The 19,513-nt window shown below is 37.4% G+C and overlaps 1 protein-coding gene and 1 pseudogene across 4 annotated transcripts in view; one reads left to right on the top strand and one right to left on the bottom strand.

The window, feature by feature from the left end:
* Positions 1-1,128: 1,128 nt before the first annotated feature.
* FSTL5 (follistatin like 5) overlaps positions 1,129-19,513 on the bottom strand; it is a 676,350-nt gene continuing 657,965 nt past the window's right edge. For all 4 annotated transcript variants that reach the window (XM_067737033.1, XM_067737032.1, XM_067737031.1 and 1 more), the window contains one exon: positions 1,129-3,674. In XM_067737033.1, coding sequence (XP_067593134.1) covers positions 2,972-3,674 — 703 coding nt within the window. In that variant the 3' untranslated portion in view covers positions 1,129-2,971. The remainder of the gene's footprint in view (positions 3,675-19,513) is intronic.
* Positions 5,347-7,470, top strand: LOC137224072 (ADP-ribosylation factor-like protein 6-interacting protein 1 pseudogene; annotated as a pseudogene).

The following is a 19,513-nucleotide window of genomic DNA, read 5'->3' as shown; positions in this document are numbered from 1 at the left end:
ACTTTCAATTTAATTGTCATATATTAAAGATCACAAACTTACATTTTTTTGCAGTAGCCTCCCAAATGATACCTCTTTCTCTAATTTCCCTTGTCAAATCTTCATTTCATTAGAAAATAATGAATGTTGAAAGTGTTGTTTTCACTGTTATTTCTCTTTTTAAAAATTATTGCCGAGTTCCTACTGTCTGGATTAAGCCTAAACTCTTTAAATTCGCTCCATTCTTCACTTCCCTCCCTCCAAAATCTGATCATAACCCCTTTTTCTTGAGTTATGGATATCACCTTCTTTACATAAATATTTACTTTTTCTAGTCAGTTGTGCTCAAGGACCTCTCCACATCCTATTTCTGTTCTTGATTTCACACCTTTTCTTACTTCATGCCCTTCACTGATATCACAAAATTATCACCAGATAATTTGCAACAAAATCATATTATTTTTTTTTTTGCTATCACTTCACTATTTTCTCTTGTCTATTAAAAATCTACTCTTTGATGTTATAGCTTCTTTTTAGAGTGATGACCTTATCATTTTTATCTTGGCTTTTCTTAACGTTCAGTTTTTACACATGCCCACATTATTGATGAGATCATTATTTTCAACACACTTTTATCAAGACGTGTATAGAGTAATGCTGATGCCCTGTCGGCCAGCTCTTATTCTGTTGAAGAAATAATTATCTACTTTAGAAAATATTATATTATTGCATTTCCTTCTTTTTTAAAAGAATCACAAATGTCAATATTTTGAATATTTCATTGTTAAAAAAGAGGGCTCAGTATTTGTGTGGTTGGAAGTGTAAGGATGTTGAAAGGAAAGGATTTGAGTCTACTTTTATGTTCCATTCTGATACTCATTTCTTTAATATATAAGAAGGGATTCTAAAGACATAGACACCTTAAAAGGATAAATATCTTGCTTTATACATGAATATGAAGGCATAGAGCAACTTAGAATTGATATAATAAAGCTAAATGGTCGTTCCTTGATTTCACTTTACCTGCCCTCTACCCCACCCCATCACTTTAAAAATAATGCAGAACAGCAGACTATGTTTGAAGTACAGGGAGGAAAACAAAACAAAACGTGGGCATTTACATTAAAACACTGACTGAACTCTCAAGAGTTAAAATGTAAGAAGTTTATTCTCCTTTTATCAAGCAATGTCTACAGACAGAGCACCCACATGGTGTAAGCTATCAAAGAAGGATATATGAGACAGACTTAACATTAAATCATTAGGTCACAGACACTTTATGTGGTTCATGATCCCAAAGGAGAAAATTGCTAGAAAGGAAAACAGATAAGTAGAAACATAAGCTGATTTCTGTTGTTTATTAAATCTACCTCCCATAATGCTTCCTTAAGCTAAGAAGTAATCTACTGTGTCACACAGTTCAGGATGCTATATACACATAAGATATCACACACTATAAAATGTCAGGTTTCTAAGCAGTTTTACACAATTTAAACGAGTAAAATTTGTATTTAAAAAAGACCTTACTGGATTACCTTCAGGAAATGGAGGTCATTTCAACAGCTCATTAGCATTTTTAGCAACAATAAAACAAAAATAAGTAAAAAGGTTCTCCAAACATGTAAGCTATTACTTTAAGCCTGGATAATTATCCGCTTATTTTAATAAACCAACTCACTAGTTTTAATCCACTTCTACCAGCCTTTTCTTTGCCTTGAAAAAGAAAAGCAATAATTTTTACTTCTATGCAGTGTCGCAAATAAGAGGATTAGTCAGGTTTCAAACTACGGGACATAGTGAGAGAGTTGTTTAAGGATTATGTAGGAGTTAAACAACAGTCATTTAGGAAGTTATAAAGGAAAGAAGTCCTGTGATGGGTTATATTTAAATAGCAAAGGCAATGGAGAAGTACATCTTTCCTCACCACTGTGGTGCTATCCCCTAATTCCCAATTTCTGTTACTAATTCTCCTAAACCACTAATACTCATCAGTTCTCTAGCCAGTTTTTTTCTTCCTGTTATTAATTTCCCGATATGTGGTTTACTCTAAGCAGACACAAATAATGCTTCTGTTTTAGAAATGGAAGTGCCTGCTGATGCAACACTGGACTACATGAAAAGAAAAAATCTATTCCACTAATAATAGACATTTGTAAGCAGTTGACATCCCAGACAAACTTGCATTAAAAATATAATACACTCTAGCGATTGAAACCAAAAGGAGTTGAGAATACATTGCAAACATTTCACCATAATTATTTTCCTCTTTTCCTCCCCATTTTCCATAGCATGCTGCAGATTATACAGTGAGTGTCAGAGTTTGTCACCTGTGTACAACCTTAGGCCAACTTATGCCTTCAAACGACATTTCATTGAGGGTTAGACAAATGACTGAAGACTGGGTTTGTTGCAAGAGATATTCAACTTTTCTCTTTTAATGACAAGAAATTTACAGTGATGTAAGCGGTCAGTATGCAGCTTTTAGCCTTCCTTTTCTTCTTGTGACATTCCCTTCAAGGCACAAAAGATTATAAACAGTGGATGGGACAGAATATTTTGAATTAAGAATTTTAAGGTTCCATAACACCTTTTATTTCTGGTGTAAGCATACCAAAAGGACAGAGAAAAAAATAGATAAATCACCCTCAAAATGAAATGATGCTTAAAATCATTTCAAATTCCCTGCAGTTGTTTGTAAGTATTTAAATTCCTATTTTATTAGCTTAAAACATAACTATAGATCTGATTCTTGCAATTGATGTATAATAGCTTCTCATTAAATATCGTGTTAAATATTTCTAATCAACCAATATTACTAATTGTGTATTTCTCTGCCAAAAAAAAAAATCTATTTTATTTGGGCCACCCAAGTAACTTATGTTTGCCTAGGATACAAACTTGAAAAGTTAAGCAATGTAAGTTGTAAACTGAAACCATGGATTAAGTGCAGTGTACTGGAAAGCTCTTCACTTAATAATTGTTTAATAGGCTCCTAGGCATCTCCAACCCAGACGACTGTATTTCCTTGCTTAACTTCAGTGATCTCACAGTTTAACTTATTGAGTCGTCCATCTAGTATAAAGAGAGAGTCCTTGGAAGGCGTCATCAGATATTGACCAAACAAGCCACTGTCCTGGATTTGCCTGTTCTTCCGGTTCCAAGGCCATTCCTCTGCCTTGAGTGGTTCCTTAAGACTCTTTATCATCTTAACCTTCCCAGAGGCGAGCTCCACAAAGAGCACATCAGTCTGTGTGCTTGAACTACCGTAGATGTTGTACTGATGGGCTTCCGTAAAGGATGGCTGAAAGGCCAGGTCAGATATGTGCAGGTTTGTGTGAATATCAAAAGCCTCTTGTATTTCTCCTCTGATGGTGATGCACTGGACCCTCACAAGACCTTTCACGTCACTGATGCTGACAAGATAGTGTCCGTCCGGAGAGACATACGGAGTGCCTGTCACATCACTGTTGAACCCAATGACCGAGTCAGTTACACTGTCCACCAAGAGCTGTGGGGGAACCGCCCCAGTGCTGTTGGGTTTACAGCCAATAAAATAATATCCTCCCAAGTGTGTATATGCCAGCGACTGAGGGACACACTTATAGTCCTTCAAGTTAATGGTCTTGACGTATGACATGGTTTCAAGATCAATTTTTTGTAGTACAGCTTCATCTTTATGAAGAATAAATCCAAACCTGCAAAGATGAAAACCAAAGTTAGACAGGAAGCTCCGGGGTGGTTACCAGAAGAAAATGCACTGTGGGCAGGTGGAAAGGGCCATCACAGCCCAGGCATTAATTGTCAGGCCATGCAGCAACCGGTGGCCCAATCGTGTTAGAATTAACTTTCAATCTTGCTGTCCTCCTCTTTCCTCTAGGTCATCCTTTCATTAGAGCCAAACAGTTATAGCGCATGCTGTAGAAAGCAAAATAATTAAAAGTGATATATCTAGTTAATTGGAACAACACATTTTATTTTTACTCTAGAGGGTCAAAAAGTAAACATTATTTTGCACGTCTCTAAACCTACTGATATTGAATCAACTTTGTTAACTGCTAGAAAGCCAGCAAGAATAAAAGCCTTGAACATATATCGCTTTCACTCACTTCATTTACTTCTTATATTGTGTATGACCTTCAAATAAATCTGACAATCACTATTTAGATAATTATCCCTATTTTTCTCATTTTAAGCTGCCTCTCTATCCTAATAGATGGAGATTTTTTTTGGGAGGGGTATAAAACTATTACCCTTCTATTTATTCCATTTTAGGATCATCTTGATTAACTACCTTTACGCTTTTAACATTTATTTTATTATAAATTTCAAATACAAGTTAAAATTTTCATCCTTGCCAAGCAAATACTATTATAATTTTTAATGACATACCTGCATTGTATCGGTTATTTTATATTGAACAATGATGAACTTTGGAGATTTATGGCATTTTTCTATTAAATTCAATCAAAAAAATAAATATATTTTAAAATATGTTTTGGTGACCTCTTTGATTACTTCAGTGCTTTTGGTCCTGAATGCTAGCCGTAAATTATCAAAAGTCCCTGTGACAAGGGTAAATATATCTTGTGGGTTTTTTTGTTTGTTTGCAGGGTATAAATACATTTTGAAACACTGACCTATAACATCAGTGGCTTCCTAGCAAAAATAAGTAGGTTAAATAAGATAAAATGAGATAGAAACTACGATACACAATTATATCCAAAATGCATATTGGACAACAGAATTGTAAAGGACTTTTGTTTTTGTTAATAATATTGATTAAAACACCTCCTAATATTTCCAGAAATTCCTTAAAAATAAAGATCAGAAAAGTATTGTTATGTTACATTGACTGTACTCCTAAATGAAAAAAATTAAGATGACTTTACTGTGAGTATTAAAACAAAGCAAAACAAAACAAACTCTATAAAGACAGCCATTTTTATTATTGTCACCTGTACAATTCATTTTCAGTATACTAATTCTTAAAGTTTAATTTTTGTAAACAAAGTTACCATTTCCACACAGAATACAGAAATATGGTGCATTCAGTGTAATAATCCTTAAAATTTTAAATATAATCACATGGAAAGCTCAAAATATAAATAAACACAGACCTTTAATATCCTAGACAAAATAAGGTGAATGTTTTCAAAGAATCAGTCTTGTATTATGTAAGGCATGAAGTACATAAGCACAAATATTTTACTAAAATAGACATAAGACTGTAACTGCTTCTATGTTATTGCATTACATAGACTTAGGAAACTATATCATAACTTTAGATATATTTGAACATTTGTGAAGAGACTGCTGTCACTGGAGAGAGTACAAATTCTTCTACACAAAAGAAAAGCTACCGAGGGTTGTCGTGAGTGCCTCTGAGGAAGGCTGGCTTTTGGGGGAGTTTTGCGCTCGCTGAGGGGGCACCTCGGGAACAATGGCGGAAGGAGATAATCGCAGCACCAACCTGCTGGCTGCAGAGACTGCAAATCTGGAAGAGCAGCTGCAAGGATGGGGAGAAGTGATGCTGATGGCAGATAAAGTCCTCCGATGGGAAAGAGCCTGGTTTCCACCTGCCATCATGGGTGTGGTTTCTTTGGTGTTTCTGACTATCTACTATCTAGATCCATCCGTTCTGTCGGGTGTTTCCTGTTTTGTTATGTTTTTGTGCTTGGCAGACTACCTTGTTCCCATTCTAGCGCCTAGAATTTTTGGCTCCAATAAATGGACCACTGAGCAACAGCAGAGATTCCATGAAATTTGCAGCAATCTCGTAAAAACTCGACGCAGAGCTGTGGGCTGGTGGAAACGCCTCTTTACGCTAAAGGAAGAAAAGCCTAAAATGTACTTCATGACCATGATCATTTCTCTTGCTGCGGTTGCTTGGGTGGGACAGCAAGTCCACAACCTCCTTCTCACCTACCTGATAGTGACTTTCTTACTCTTGCTTCCTGGACTAAACCAACATGGAATCATTTCGAAGTACATTGGAATGGCCAAAAGAGAGATAAACAAGCTTCTCAAACAAAACGAAAAGAAAAATGAATAATACATCTGCTTTATGCAGTGTGATTAATGGTGTATACATTGTCCTTGGGGACAGTGTCTTTTATGCTGTCTGGATACTAAAATGTTACAGATGTAGCTCTTTGCTGTCCCTCATTCTGCCCTTAGTTAGTAGAAATTCTGACTTGCCAAGTAAGGCTTTATGCCCAGTGTCTTCATGGGTGTGTTGTCATCCGCTGGCCTTATATGGACAACTCATTCATCATTACCACTCGTCTTGGTTTTTCTCACCCAGGGTTAATTGAACTCTTACTTTTAAAATAATATAGTGGTGAACTTCATCCTTTAGTACAGTTAATAGTGGCCTGGGATAACTGTTCAAGTTGATCTTTGCTGTAGCTGGATACAAGATAGTGGTCTGTGACTACAGGAAGCTGGTTCTACTGTCTACTTCCACAGTCTGCTTAAACAACTGTCTGGCTTCGTGAATATAGAAACCAAGTTTACCACTTCTGATGAAGAGACCAGTTAAGATTCATTCCTCATTCTGTTTCGACACTGTGGGAGAAGAATCCTCATGGAATAAAATGAAAGTAATTCCATGGCCTAGTGTGTGTTGGCTTCTCCCTTGTGCAGAATTTAGCAATTTGTTGGAAGCATTGATCCTCCCTCCCAAATGGGTAATCTGACATGCTTAGAACTCTTGTTCCCGTGCACTTAAACTTGAAGTTAGTACATCCTTAAGTGCTTTTTAGTAGCAGGCTTACGCAAGATGGTATTTAGGATTTTTAGCATACTTTTGATTTCAGATTTTCAGCTAAATGAAACTAAAGTACATAATAGGTTAAGAGTCATGTCTATGACCTTCACTCCAAGACCAGCCGATAAAGAACAAAACTCATCCTGTGTTTAGTCAAGATTCATTTCAGTAGAAAATCCTACTAGTTTTTCAAGACCAGAATAAGCCTTTAAAGGTAAGCCTCAAGATTCTCATTTTATGGTATCACTGGCTGCTTTTGGTCCCCATAGATGGAGTAGTTGATATCTGTAGGAATGAACCTCTGAGGGCTGGAAATGTGACATATTTGGGAACAATTCTTAAACTGATTAACTAGCTGTAATATAGTTTTGTGAATTTATTGCACTGATGCTGTAAAACCTGGACCTTGTGGTGTATCTGTTCCTAAGTAAGTGTTGTTTTCTCTCCTTCAATATTGCTGTAAACAGTGGCACCCATGTAGCATATGTTTGACTTCTCTTTTTTTTAATGTTTCGTATACAAACTACCGTAATTTACATGTGTTTCCTCACTGTAAATAAGCTTGTCTTCCTAGATTTTTGTGTGTATGTGTGTTCTACCAATTAACTACTTTTGCAGTTTTAATCCTGTATTATTTCTTCTACTTTGTTTTGTGTAAAGGGGGAAAAATAAAAAAGCTGGAATCCCAAAAAAAAAAAAAAAAAAAAAAAAAAAAAAGAAAAGCTACCATGTATATCTACTCCTTTAAAAAGATATCTTAAATATTTACTGAACAACCACTAAACCCAAAGAACTGGGAATATATTGGAGGTGAACATAACTTGCCCTGCTTGCAATGAGTCTAGAAATTTTGAGTGAATTGAAAAACTGTTAGTGATTAATGCTTAATTATAGTATTCTGTAATACTATTACTTAGTACCTATTACTTTATATATATATATATATATATTTGAAATGGAATAAAGTAATCATTTTGAAAGTAATATTTCTATTGTATTTCAAAATGACATGCACCATTTCTGGTTGACTTACGGGATCTTTATTTTTTATTGTGTCCCTAATAACTGTGCTTGTGTCCTTTCAGTAAACAAAGCTCATACTATAACTATTCAGGATACAATTTCAGTCCTGATTACAATGGTATGAAGAGACCTTTATATTGTTAACAATCACTTTTAAATGCTCCCATTAAAATATGAATACCTAGTGCAAGTTTTAAATACTACCTGAATGTTAAAGAATAAGCAAACAAACAAAAGCCCTCAAACTGAAAACTGAGTCTCATTACTTTTGTATTATCGGCATCAAAAATATCATAAAATCCTAATTATCACTACCCACTCTCATACTTGTCTTAATAAATAATGAACTTGGGCTATTGGAAAGGGACGTACTTCCATTCATTGACAGTCATTAAGGACATATAAGTGTGGAGATGTATCATTGTGTCTGATGTCATTAATGGAATTGTTAATTATGATGGAAGATACTGTCTTTTTTTTTGTTATATATGGTATAAGTGCTCAGAGGCAAAAGCAGTAATTTGCACATTTAATAAAAGCCATAAACCAGTCAAGTCTTGGCATTTCAATTCTCCTCTTAACCTGGGGTCTTCTGCTCCCTTTAGACAATGGTGTTTGAACGCTAAAGAGGAAGAAGGAGACAAGCTCTAACCACTCATGAACTAGTTTAACTCCGATACTGAAGAATGCACTCAACTTTCCTGTGATACAGTCCAGCCTCTTTTGGAGGTAAATAAATTTTAAAAAATGGTTCCGTTAAAAATGCAAAAGCCCCATGTGGGGCGATAAAATTACATCCCTTTGGCATCCATACTGTATGCTCCTTTAGGACTAGAGATCTAGCTTCGTAAACAGATGCATTGAGAAAGCCTTCAATTTTTCACTACTGATTTATTGGTAGGAAGTGGTGTCTCTAATTCAAAATTTCCCCCAGTACAGATTGATATTCTGAAGTCTCCCACTGTTCATTAGTCTGTGATTAATATTTACTATGCTAGGCTCTCAACTTTCATGCCTGCTTAGTGTAATAAATCCTGCATAGTACTAGGCCTAACATAGTTTGTCTAATATCTGACAGAATGTGTGTAGGAAGTTGCAGACTATGAGAAATGAGAGTTAAAACTTATTCTTGAAATGACTTCGTATAGTTGGGAAATAAAGTAACTAGGAAATCGTAACCTCTCCGCACGGCACTGTGTGGATCTGTTGCCAGATTTGGTGAGGCGAGTGAGAGCCTTCTTTCCTTTACCAAATTATTTTCTTTTTCTGAGTGTTTAATCAATCTAGTTCATTATAAATTTTATAAAAAGATTCAACTTTAATTACTGTTTTTATGCTTTAAAGTGAGGTCATGAGGTGATTCACATTCAGAGAACTTGTTTGGATGAAGTAAGTGTTTTCAATCTGAGCTGATTTAGTTTCATGACCCAGTTTTTCAATATAATAGACATGTGACCTCATATAAAGTCCTTGACTCATATAAGGTCCTTGACTTCCATGAGTTTCAGTTTCCTCATCGGCATGAAGAGGATAAAAGTACCTTGTTTTGAGAATGAGAATAAATGCGTGTTTATTACCAGTAAAACAGTATATTCTCAACAAGCAGAACACGTCCATGCTTTATACGTTAAGTAGCATCATTTTCCCATTATGTATCAAATATAATATCTCCTATGGGACAACAGACTATTATAATCCATGGATGGAAAAACAAAAACAAATGATTAATATTTTTGTATAGCCAGTATTCCCACAATGTTAAAAATAAGCACATGGTATTACCCAAATGTGATGAGATTTATGCATTTGTGAATTCAACAGCGGTCACTTTTTTTAAAAAAATTAATTAATTAATTATTGGCTGTGTTGGGTCTTCGTTTCTGTGTGAGGGCTTTCTCTAGTCGCGGCAAGCGGGGCCACTCTTCATTGCGGTGCGCAGGCCTCTCACTATCGCGGCCTCTCTTGTTGCGGAGCACAGGCTCCAGACACGCAGGCTCAGTAGTTGTGGCTCACGGGCCTAGTTGCTCCGTGGCATGTGGGATCTTCCCAGACCAGGGCTCGAACCCATGTTCCCTGCATTGGCAGGCAGATTCTCAACCACTGTGCCACCAGGGAAGCCCAACAGCTGTCACTTTGATAATAGAAATTCACCTTTTTATTCTTGCTTTTGCTTGTGTCAACAGGATCTGTGTCCAGTGTGCACCTTGCCCAATCACCAAATTGCTCATGTTAGGAACATGGGCAGCCGAGCTCACTCCATCATCTCTTAGAGATGCTGTTTCAGTTCCTAGGGAGGGTGTGGAGCAGGTGGCCATGGAGTACTGGGTGACTTTGAACTCTGCACAAATGATGGGATTTGGAATCGATACCTGTCTTACTCAAGGACTTTCACTAAAAGTAACAGAAAATTTTGTGGCTGACTTTAGGACCTGGATCTCTAAGGACATGGAGAGGTGCAGTCAGAGTGTGTCATGGCAATTCAGGAGCGTTGCAAGGGAAGTGATTTGGCAGAGAGGGGGAAAAGAACAGATACTTAGAGAGAAACATGACTGAAACATCATGAAGCCTAATAAAGATTAACTGTGCCATGACCTCCACGTCCCACAAGACCAGGCTACAGTTTTTGCATTTGAGTAATGAATGACTTCCCCATATCTTTCACTAGACAGCCCCCAAACAGAATCTCACAAAGCAGCTTTTAAGTCACTCACCCCACAGAATCTGTGATGATATTCTGCTCCTGTCCTGCTTTCAAATCCATGACCTGAGATACTACTGAAGGAATCTCATAATTGTAATTAATGACCTGTATTAATCTGCCATGGTCAGTGCCAAGAGTAGTGATACCCCAAAGCTTAGAGTGAAAGGTGCTCCAAAGATTTGCAGAAAAACAATGATTTTATCTCCTGAATCATAATACAGGGCTGCCTCTCCCCAGAGTCCTCACAGATCCCCACCTGGACAGTTCTCATTAAAGCTGACTTCTAATACTTAACCACTAAGGACCAGTCCTTACAAGCTAGGAAGTGTTTCTTTGTTTTTTTTTTTTTCTTTAATTTTTATTGGAGTATAGTTGATTTACATTGTTGTGTTAGTTTCAGGTGCACAGCAAACTGAATCAGTTATACATATACATATATCCGTTCCTTTTTTTTTGATTCTTTTCCCATATAGGCCATTACAGCGTACTGAGTAGAGTCCCCTGTGCTATACAGTGGGTCCTTATTAGTTTTTTATTTTTTATATAGTAGTGTGTATATATTAATCCCAATCTCCCAGTTTATCCCTCCCCCGCTTTCCTCCCTGACCATAAGTTTATTTTTTTACATCTGTGCCTTTATTTCTGTTTTGTAAATAAGTTCATTTGTACCCTTTTTTTTTAGATTCCACATATAAGCGATATCATATGATATTTGTCTTTCTCTGTCTGACTTAACTTCACTCAGTATGACAATCTCTAGGTCCCTCCATGTTTCTGCAAATGGTATTATTTTGTTCTTTTTTACGGCTGAGTAATATTCCATTGTATAAATGTACCACATCTTCTTTATCCATTCCTCTGTTGATGGACATTTATGTTGCCTCCATGTCCTGGCTATTGTAAATAGTGCTGCAGTGAACACTGGGGTGCATGTGTCTTTTTGAATTATGGTTTCTCCCTGGGAAATGTTTCTGAAGCTCCCTCTCCATTCCTGTATGATCTCTTTCCTCAAACTCTGTCATCTGCACCTCCCCAGATTTTAAAACTAGTCTTTCCATGTATATCAATGGATGCAAATGGAAAGCAGTAAGTGGAGATTGGGTGTATTTGAGTATTGGTTTTGCCAGACACTATGCCTTATTAGTTAAAAAAAACAAAAAAACAAAAAACCAAAACTTGCTGCAATCCACATCTAAATAAAAGAATTTCCCCAAACTTTTCTGATGTCTCAATTGTAGAAAGCATATTCTTTGAAATAAAATCTCAGAACAAGAAAATTGGAACAGCCATAGGAATTTGTTGTATTGAGATTTTACTTGTGAAAATCTAAATCCAAAACATAGGATCAAGTAAATGCTCAGTACTTCATAAAAAGTGACAAGCAGCATTATTAATACTTTGTTTTCCTAACTGGATGATAAGTACCCTGTTTTTCCAACTGGAAGGTAAGAAATGCTTAACAGATAAGAAAGTAAAATGATAATCTCCTCTCCTTGCGATTAATATATAGACCCTCACACATAATGTGCTGTTGAAATATCCCCCAGTGTGTTAACAGCTAGCACAGAGTTTTCATCGACACAAACCATAAAGCTGACATGAGTCATCATTCACTAGTTTATGGATTCCTTTATATTTAGTTGTTTCCTATTATCCCAGACTGACCCCTGTAATAAAAGACTGAATGCTGTTCCTACTCAAGTACCAGAGGATTTAGTTTTTATCTGAATTTCACATAAACAGCTCAGTAAAATACACCTGTTCCTAAAGAGTGGTCACATTCACATTCGAAAGAGGTGAAACACAGAAGAAGTGGAATTGACACATTTAGTAAAGATTTATAACGAGAGCAAGGACGGTTTCTGAATTGGCCTAATGCTTAGATGTGTTTGAGAAATGATAATACTTTGAAGTTTTCTGTTTTCAACACACAGGTTGAAAAGCTGAAATGAACACCAGGATGCCCTCCTTCCTGACTTTTATAAGTATATTGTGTGAATTCTGTATTAAAGATTTTAGCTACATTACTTCTTCCCTACTTTCATTTTTAATTTTTTTTCTTAAAAAATTAAGTAGAATGTATTACTGATCCCTAAATCCCCTATTGTCTTCCTTCTCTGGTATCTTATTTTTCTGTTGTGTAGGGAGCTTGATTCTTCTAGGAAAAACTGAGACATAAATACATAACTTAATTTTATTATATTCAGGATGTCTAATCGCTTGACAGAATTAATATAGTGTCTAAAGTTCTATCACTTCTAGTGAGTTACCAGGGCATACAGAAAAAAAACAGATTTATTAAGAATTCTGTGCACACCACATGGACTACAGACCGTACTTCAAATACCAAAGCCCTCCACTTTTTTCTGAAGAGCTTAACAGCTTAAGGAAAAACATGACAACTATGCATTAAGATGGCATTTTAAAAGATTGGTGGCTCTCCCTAACTTTTTTTTGGAAAACAACCTGAAAATAGCAGCTTCCCTGACCTTACCTGTTCCTCTGAAGAGGATGTGTTTCACGTAAGAGTTGGTAAACGGATCAGAGGTGACATAACAGAAGTGGAGTTAGTAATTAGAAGAGTGAGAGATAATTTGTGAGCACAGAGGTGGGAAGAGAAAAGGGAGATAAAACAAAGACATGAACAAATTAGAATCTTATTAATCAATCAAAAAATATTACCCAAGTGTCCCCTGTGTACTGTAAGAGAGAAAAGGAAGTGAAAAACCGGTTCCCTGAGGAACCAGGTTAGGCATGATTTGGGTTCTAGAGGCTACGTGATCACATTCAGTAATAATTCACAGCCTACTGTGTGCAGTACACTTCATAAAACCTTAGGAAGGAAATGGAGAGTAAATAAATGGTTCCTATCCTTAAGGTAATTATGTCAAGTAGTGGGTGCTTATAATTATGTCCCTTGACTTGCAAAGAGTATTTGGGGAAACTCTGCAAAGAAAAGATGGGTTACAACTACTAACTTGCTACAGCTACTAACTTTTGTTATGCTAGGCTTTCAGTGGAAGAGAGAGCTCATTTCAGTCTGCATCCCAGAAGGAAAAGTGCAAATTCTAATTAGAATAAATCAAAGAGACTGTTTACAAAGCAATGTAAATTGACTGCAAGTGATAGTGCAGTAATGTGTGGAGCACAACAGTAAGGCTGTTGTCACTGCTGTGTCCTGGAAGGAAGGAGTCAGGTGGAGAGAGGTATGTCGTGTGAGGATCTGGGACTTCCCATTTTAAGAAACATCTGGTTTCCTAGAAATCAGTAGACAAGGTGCTGGGGGGTGGGTAGTGGGGATAATACGCTCTGGTCCCACCTTCTGCATGCAACCTCCAGCCAGGTTTCTCATTGGCCAGACCCCTGGGACAGAGCAAGGTGGAGGAGGGTAAAGGTTTTGCCAAAGAGCAGCACAGGTTTCCTCGGCTGAGGAATCCGAGAGTCTCAAGTCTAGTGAATGCATGGAGCTGCCTGCAGTGAGAATTGTAACATACACAGTTTTTCTAATTGAGATCATTTGACAATTGATAAGGAAAAAATGCGTAACTGTGCAAGTTGGGCGAAGGAAAAATTCTTGATTTTTCTTCCTGAAATGATTTCTTCTTTGTATAACATTTTCTTCTGGTAAAGTTGTAGAAAATGTCTCTAACCTCCAGTTACTAGTAAAATATTTTTACTAACTCCTGTGTACTGAATGTGTGTGCCTCATATCCTTCACCTCCCTCCAAATTCACATGCTGAAGCCCTAATTCCCCATGTGATGGTATTTGGAGGAGACTTTGGGAAGAATTAGGTCATGAGGGAGGAGCCTCCATGAATGAGATTAGTCGCCTTATAAGAAGAGACATGAGACAGACGATCTCTCTCGCTGTCTCTGCCATGTGAGCACACAAGAAGACGGCAGTCTGCAAACCAAGAAGAGGGTCCTTACCAGAACCTCGCTATGCTGACACCCTGGTCTCTGACTTCCCAGCGTCTAGAACTGTGACAAATACATTTCTGTTGTTTAAGCCACCCAGGCTCTGGTATTTTGTTAAAACAGCATGAACTGACTAAGACAGACCTTGGTACCACAAGTAGGGATGCTGCTGTAAAAGTGTGGAAGCAACTTTGGAGCTGAGTGATGGGTAGAGGCTGAGATAGTTTTGATGTACATGTGAGAAACAGCCAATATTGCCATGGAGGGAATGCTAAAGGCAAGCCTCATGAAGCCCCAGAAATAAAAAAGGAGAGAAAGTCTCTGTCTTCTTAAAGAATACACCAAAAATCATGAGCAGAATGTGGAGATATGAATGGTAGAAGCCATTCTGATGAAGTCTCAGGTGGTACTGAGGAAGAAGTATTGGAAACCAGAGGAAAGGTGACTTCTGTTACATGCAAAGAACTCGGTTAAGTTCTGTTAGTGTTCTAGTGTCTTATGGAAGACAGAACGTGGGAATGATGAAGTTTTAGATGTTCAGCTGAGGAGATTCGTAAGCAAAGTTCTAAAGGAGTGGCTTGCTTCCTCATCACTGTTTATAGTAAAAATATGAGAAGAGAGATGAATTGAAGAAGGAATCATTAAGCTAAAGGAGCCAGAACATAAAGATGTGGAGAGTTTTTTGTGGCCATAATACAAAAAATGAGAATGCATGTTCAGAAGAGAACATTAAGTGTGTGGAAGACTGACCATTTGATAAGGAGATTAGCATGGGTGGGACCACAGAACGAATCAGTCACCAGGAAGAACACGGCCAGTCTGAACTAAAGGAGATGGAGATGGGATGGAGTGAAGGGAGATTGTCTGACTTCTCGAATTTTAAAGGATGAGACCATACAGCTATTCAGCTGTGGACATGCATTATTCTTCAAGGCAAAGGGTGAATGGCTCCAGAGGTGATTCAAGGATTATCAGAGCCACATCCTAGGACTGAAAAGATGTGACACATCACCCAGAGCTTCAGGAACAGGACCACCCAGAGCTCTGCAGAGTTGCAGGGGGCAGAACTGCCACTCCAGTGGGTCTGGAAGCCACAGCATCCAGGCAAAGGGTATATTCTTGAGACTCCAGAATCTCATGGAGTTTGCCATGCTGCATTTTAGAGTTGCTTGGGACTCATCATCACCACGCCCTTCTCTCTTTGTACTCCCTTTTGGAATGAAGTGTCTATTCTGTGCCTGTCCCACCACTGTATTTTGGAAGCACATAACTTGTTTGATTTCACAGGTTCACAACAAGAGGGGAATTTTGCATCAGTATGAACCATACCCTGAGTCTCCACCAAATCTAATTTAGGTGATATTTAGATGAGACTCTGGACTTTAAACTTGAAATGCTAGAATGAGTTCAGACTTTTGGGGCTATTGGTATGAATGAGTGCATTTTGCACTTGAGGAGGACATTAATTTTGAGGAGGTAGGAGTGGAGTGCTATGACTGAAATGTGCCCTCCCCCCCCATTCATATGTCGAAGCCCTAATCCCCAATGCGATGCTAGTTGGAAGTCAAGCCTTTAGGAGGAAATTAGGTCATGGATAGAGCCCTTGTGAATGAGATTAGTGCCCTTATAAGAGGAGACACTTCTTAGAAAGGTGATCTCTCTCCCTGCCATGGGAGGACACAGCAAGAAGATGACAGTCTGCAAACCAGGAAGAGGGTCCTCACTATGACCGTCAGGACTTCCCAGCCTCTAGAAGAGTAAGAAATAAATTTTTGTCATTTAAGCCACTCGGTCCATAGTGTTTTGTTAAATTAATGGAACTGAGATAGAAATATGCAGTAAAAGTTACAAACATGATTAATTCTAGTAGCTGTATTATTATTTTCCCATTATGTTTACATTTTCTTCAGACAAGACTAAAGCTGCGTGAATAATTACTGCTTGACAGGTTAAGGGATTATATGTTCTGAAATTTATTTGGACTTAGTATTAAAAAAAATTATCCTGTGTGTGTGTTCTTGGGTATGTAAGAGTAAGGGAAAGAGGGAAAGGGAGAGTTTTGTTTTGTTTTTGCATTTTTATTTATATAAATGATGATGATATGGCATATATCTCATGTTGTGTCTTAGTTTTCCTCTTTCAACACTACATTTGAAAGATACGTCCCCATAGCTGTCTGTAGTATATTTACTGCTTTAGAGTCATTCCCAGGAAGCTGAAGTATGAGCCACAATATTTTACTTACTCCATATACTCAATGTGGCTTCATTCAACTGCTGGGTTCGTTGGTGGCTGAGCTCAGCAAGGAAAACTGGGACGGGTTGGTCTCCCTCTTTCAGTGTGGTTTTCTATCCTCGAGGATGCTACACAAGACTTCCTCGCAAGGTGACTGTGGCGTTCTAAGAAGGGAAGCTCTAAATAGTCAACTCTCTGCTTGCCTCATGTTTGCTTAGGTCCCACTGACATTAAGAAATGATATAGCCAAGCCTAGGGTCAACGTTTGAGGGGATTACCCAAAACCATTGATACTGGGAGACTATTCACTGGAGACCATTATTATAACAATATACTATATACAGTAATGGTTCAAATGTTGTTGTTTTTCTTGACATATCTATTAGTACACAATTTATTGAATAGGCCATCACTTCCTACTGATTTGGAATGCCGCTTGTTGGCTGACATGCATTTAGTCTATACCTGAATGTTCTATTTACTTCATGAGCGTTTCTCTTCACATATAAGTTTTACACTATTTTATTTATTGAGCCTATAAATACATATAAATATCCAAGAAAATGAATCTTTCACAATTTTTTCTCAAAATTTATTGGCTACATTTTTTATGTGTGGTGTTCCATAAACTTTGCAGTCAGTTTATCAAGTTAAAACATGACTAGCATTTTTATCTTACATTTTAGAATTTATCTAATTTAAAAATGTTAATATTTTCAGGGGATATATTAAATTTATACATTAACTAATTGAATTTTAACATATTTAAAAGGAATACTGTATGTGTTTCTATTTATTTGATTCATTTTTAATTGCTATATCATGAAAAAGTCGTCTCTTCTTGAACATATACATAGATATTTTACCTTTTTAGTTGTTAATGTTAATCAATTCTTTTTTCCATTACATCTCCTGATTTTTTTTTTACTATATATAGAATTACTAATTTCTTTTTCTTTTTTTTTTTTTTTTTTGCGGTATGCGGGCCTCTCACTGCTGTGGCCTCTCCCGTTGCGCAGCACAGGCTCCGGATGCGCAGGCTCAGCGGCCATGGCTCACGGGCCCAGCCGCTCCGCGGCATGTGGGATCTTCCCAGACCGGGGCACGAGCCCGTGTCCCCTGCATCGGCAGGCGGACTCTCAACCACTGCGCCACCAGGGAAGCCCTGATCAAAACTTTTAATGGCTTCTATCGCACTTAGAATAAAATGTAATTGACTCTTCTTCCCTAAACCTGTCTCCTCTCTCTAGAGTTGCAGTGGCCTGCAGACTGTACCTCAAACATGCCAGAAGGATTTCTGATCAATAACTGAGCTCACAGTTGCCTCTACCTAAAATACTTGGCTTGATTGTTCTCTCATTTTTTTTCAATTAATATCTTTTCACAAATACCTCTTAAAATTCTCATTGTCAATAACTGTACATTCTACTCTTTTCCTCAATCTTTTATGCATTCTAGTGGGCCAGCGTAAGTTACTGGGATTCTGACCATCCCTGGGTACTTGTAGATACTAACCTCTAGTCCTTGAAATTAGAAACCTGGTCCTGAATTCTGTGATCTCATCCAAGAACTGCTTGGTGAGGTTCTGCTCAGTTCCAGCAGGCTGTCCTTTGGTTGGCATTATATAATTCCCATTTTTCATTCTCTATTAATGCCTATAAATTCCTTGTTTGAAGGACTATTGAGAACACTTTAAATGTTGTATATAAGGTACCCAGTAGACTGCCTGGCAGAATACTAAAGACTATCTACTATTACTGTTATTGCTGTTTAATTAATGATGTTCATGAGATTTCTGAACAGGAAAACGAGATTTTCCTCTGTGTTAATAAGGATCTTCTTAAGAGTCCAGAACCAATTTTCTTATTTATATTGCCAGAATATTCAGGAAACGAGCTAGATTTGGAATTATTCCGAAGAAAGTAAAGCTAGGAATCCAAGGAGGCTAAGCAAACCTGTGGAGGTACCAGCACAGCTCAGGGAATCTGAGCTTCTACACTGGGCCTTAGGGCAGCCTGTACTGCCTGCTCTCAATTTCCTCTAGCTGACCGTATTAAAAAAAAAAAAAAGCAGGCAATCTGAGTATAGCATTCCCTGCAGGAGGCCTAGATGCTATTCTCCAAAGTGCCCTAAGGAGTTTAATTTTTTGAAAATACGTCACACTATAATGCAACCTGTTTCTTTCTTAGAGAACAGAGTATGAGCTTTCACATGCACAGCTTTTTAGCCATGGTGCTGCCTTGGAAAGGACCTGTGGACTGAAAGCACATTACGGTGTATTACAATCCAATCGCAGCTTCACTTATCTACTTGGTAAGACGTTTGTATTGCACTTATTACCTAGTACCTGTTAAATCTGTTTATGAAGACCACAAGAAAGAAATAATTTTTATGCTCCTTTTAGTTTAATATAAACTCAGAAACAATTTTGCTTGAACAGTTGACCTGTGAATTAATAATGAGGGACTATAATTTATTTTCACTACAGCATGTCGAGTACTTCCTTTGCGTTTAAAAATTGATGAGGCTCAAAACTCCATTTCTTTACAGGAAACAGATTTCAAAGGCCTATGGGGCAAATCACCACTTTCCTCACATGGAAATTTCCTTCCAAGACCATGTCTTGGCTAGTAAAAGATAAACAAGTGAGAACAGTTTAGCTTTGAGTTCAGTATGACATAAAGTATTATATTCTTTATTAAGGACTTCTGGAAAATATTCTGTGAAAAACCATGTGAAGAATAATTTCTAGTCAAATAGATCATGCTTTATCTCAGAAATGCTGTCTACCTAAAGAAACAGTTAACTGAGTCTTTTCATCATGTGAATAATCTTCCCAGTTGCTTTCATTGGCTCGATGTTTTTGGATTTTTGTATCTACTGTTGT

Source organism: Pseudorca crassidens, chromosome 4 (genome assembly GCF_039906515.1).
Source record: "Pseudorca crassidens isolate mPseCra1 chromosome 4, mPseCra1.hap1, whole genome shotgun sequence".
NCBI classification, from domain to species: domain Eukaryota; kingdom Metazoa; phylum Chordata; class Mammalia; order Artiodactyla; family Delphinidae; genus Pseudorca; species Pseudorca crassidens.
The sequence above is the reverse complement of the archived record's forward strand: the minus strand, read 5'-3'. Positions and strand labels throughout refer to the sequence as shown.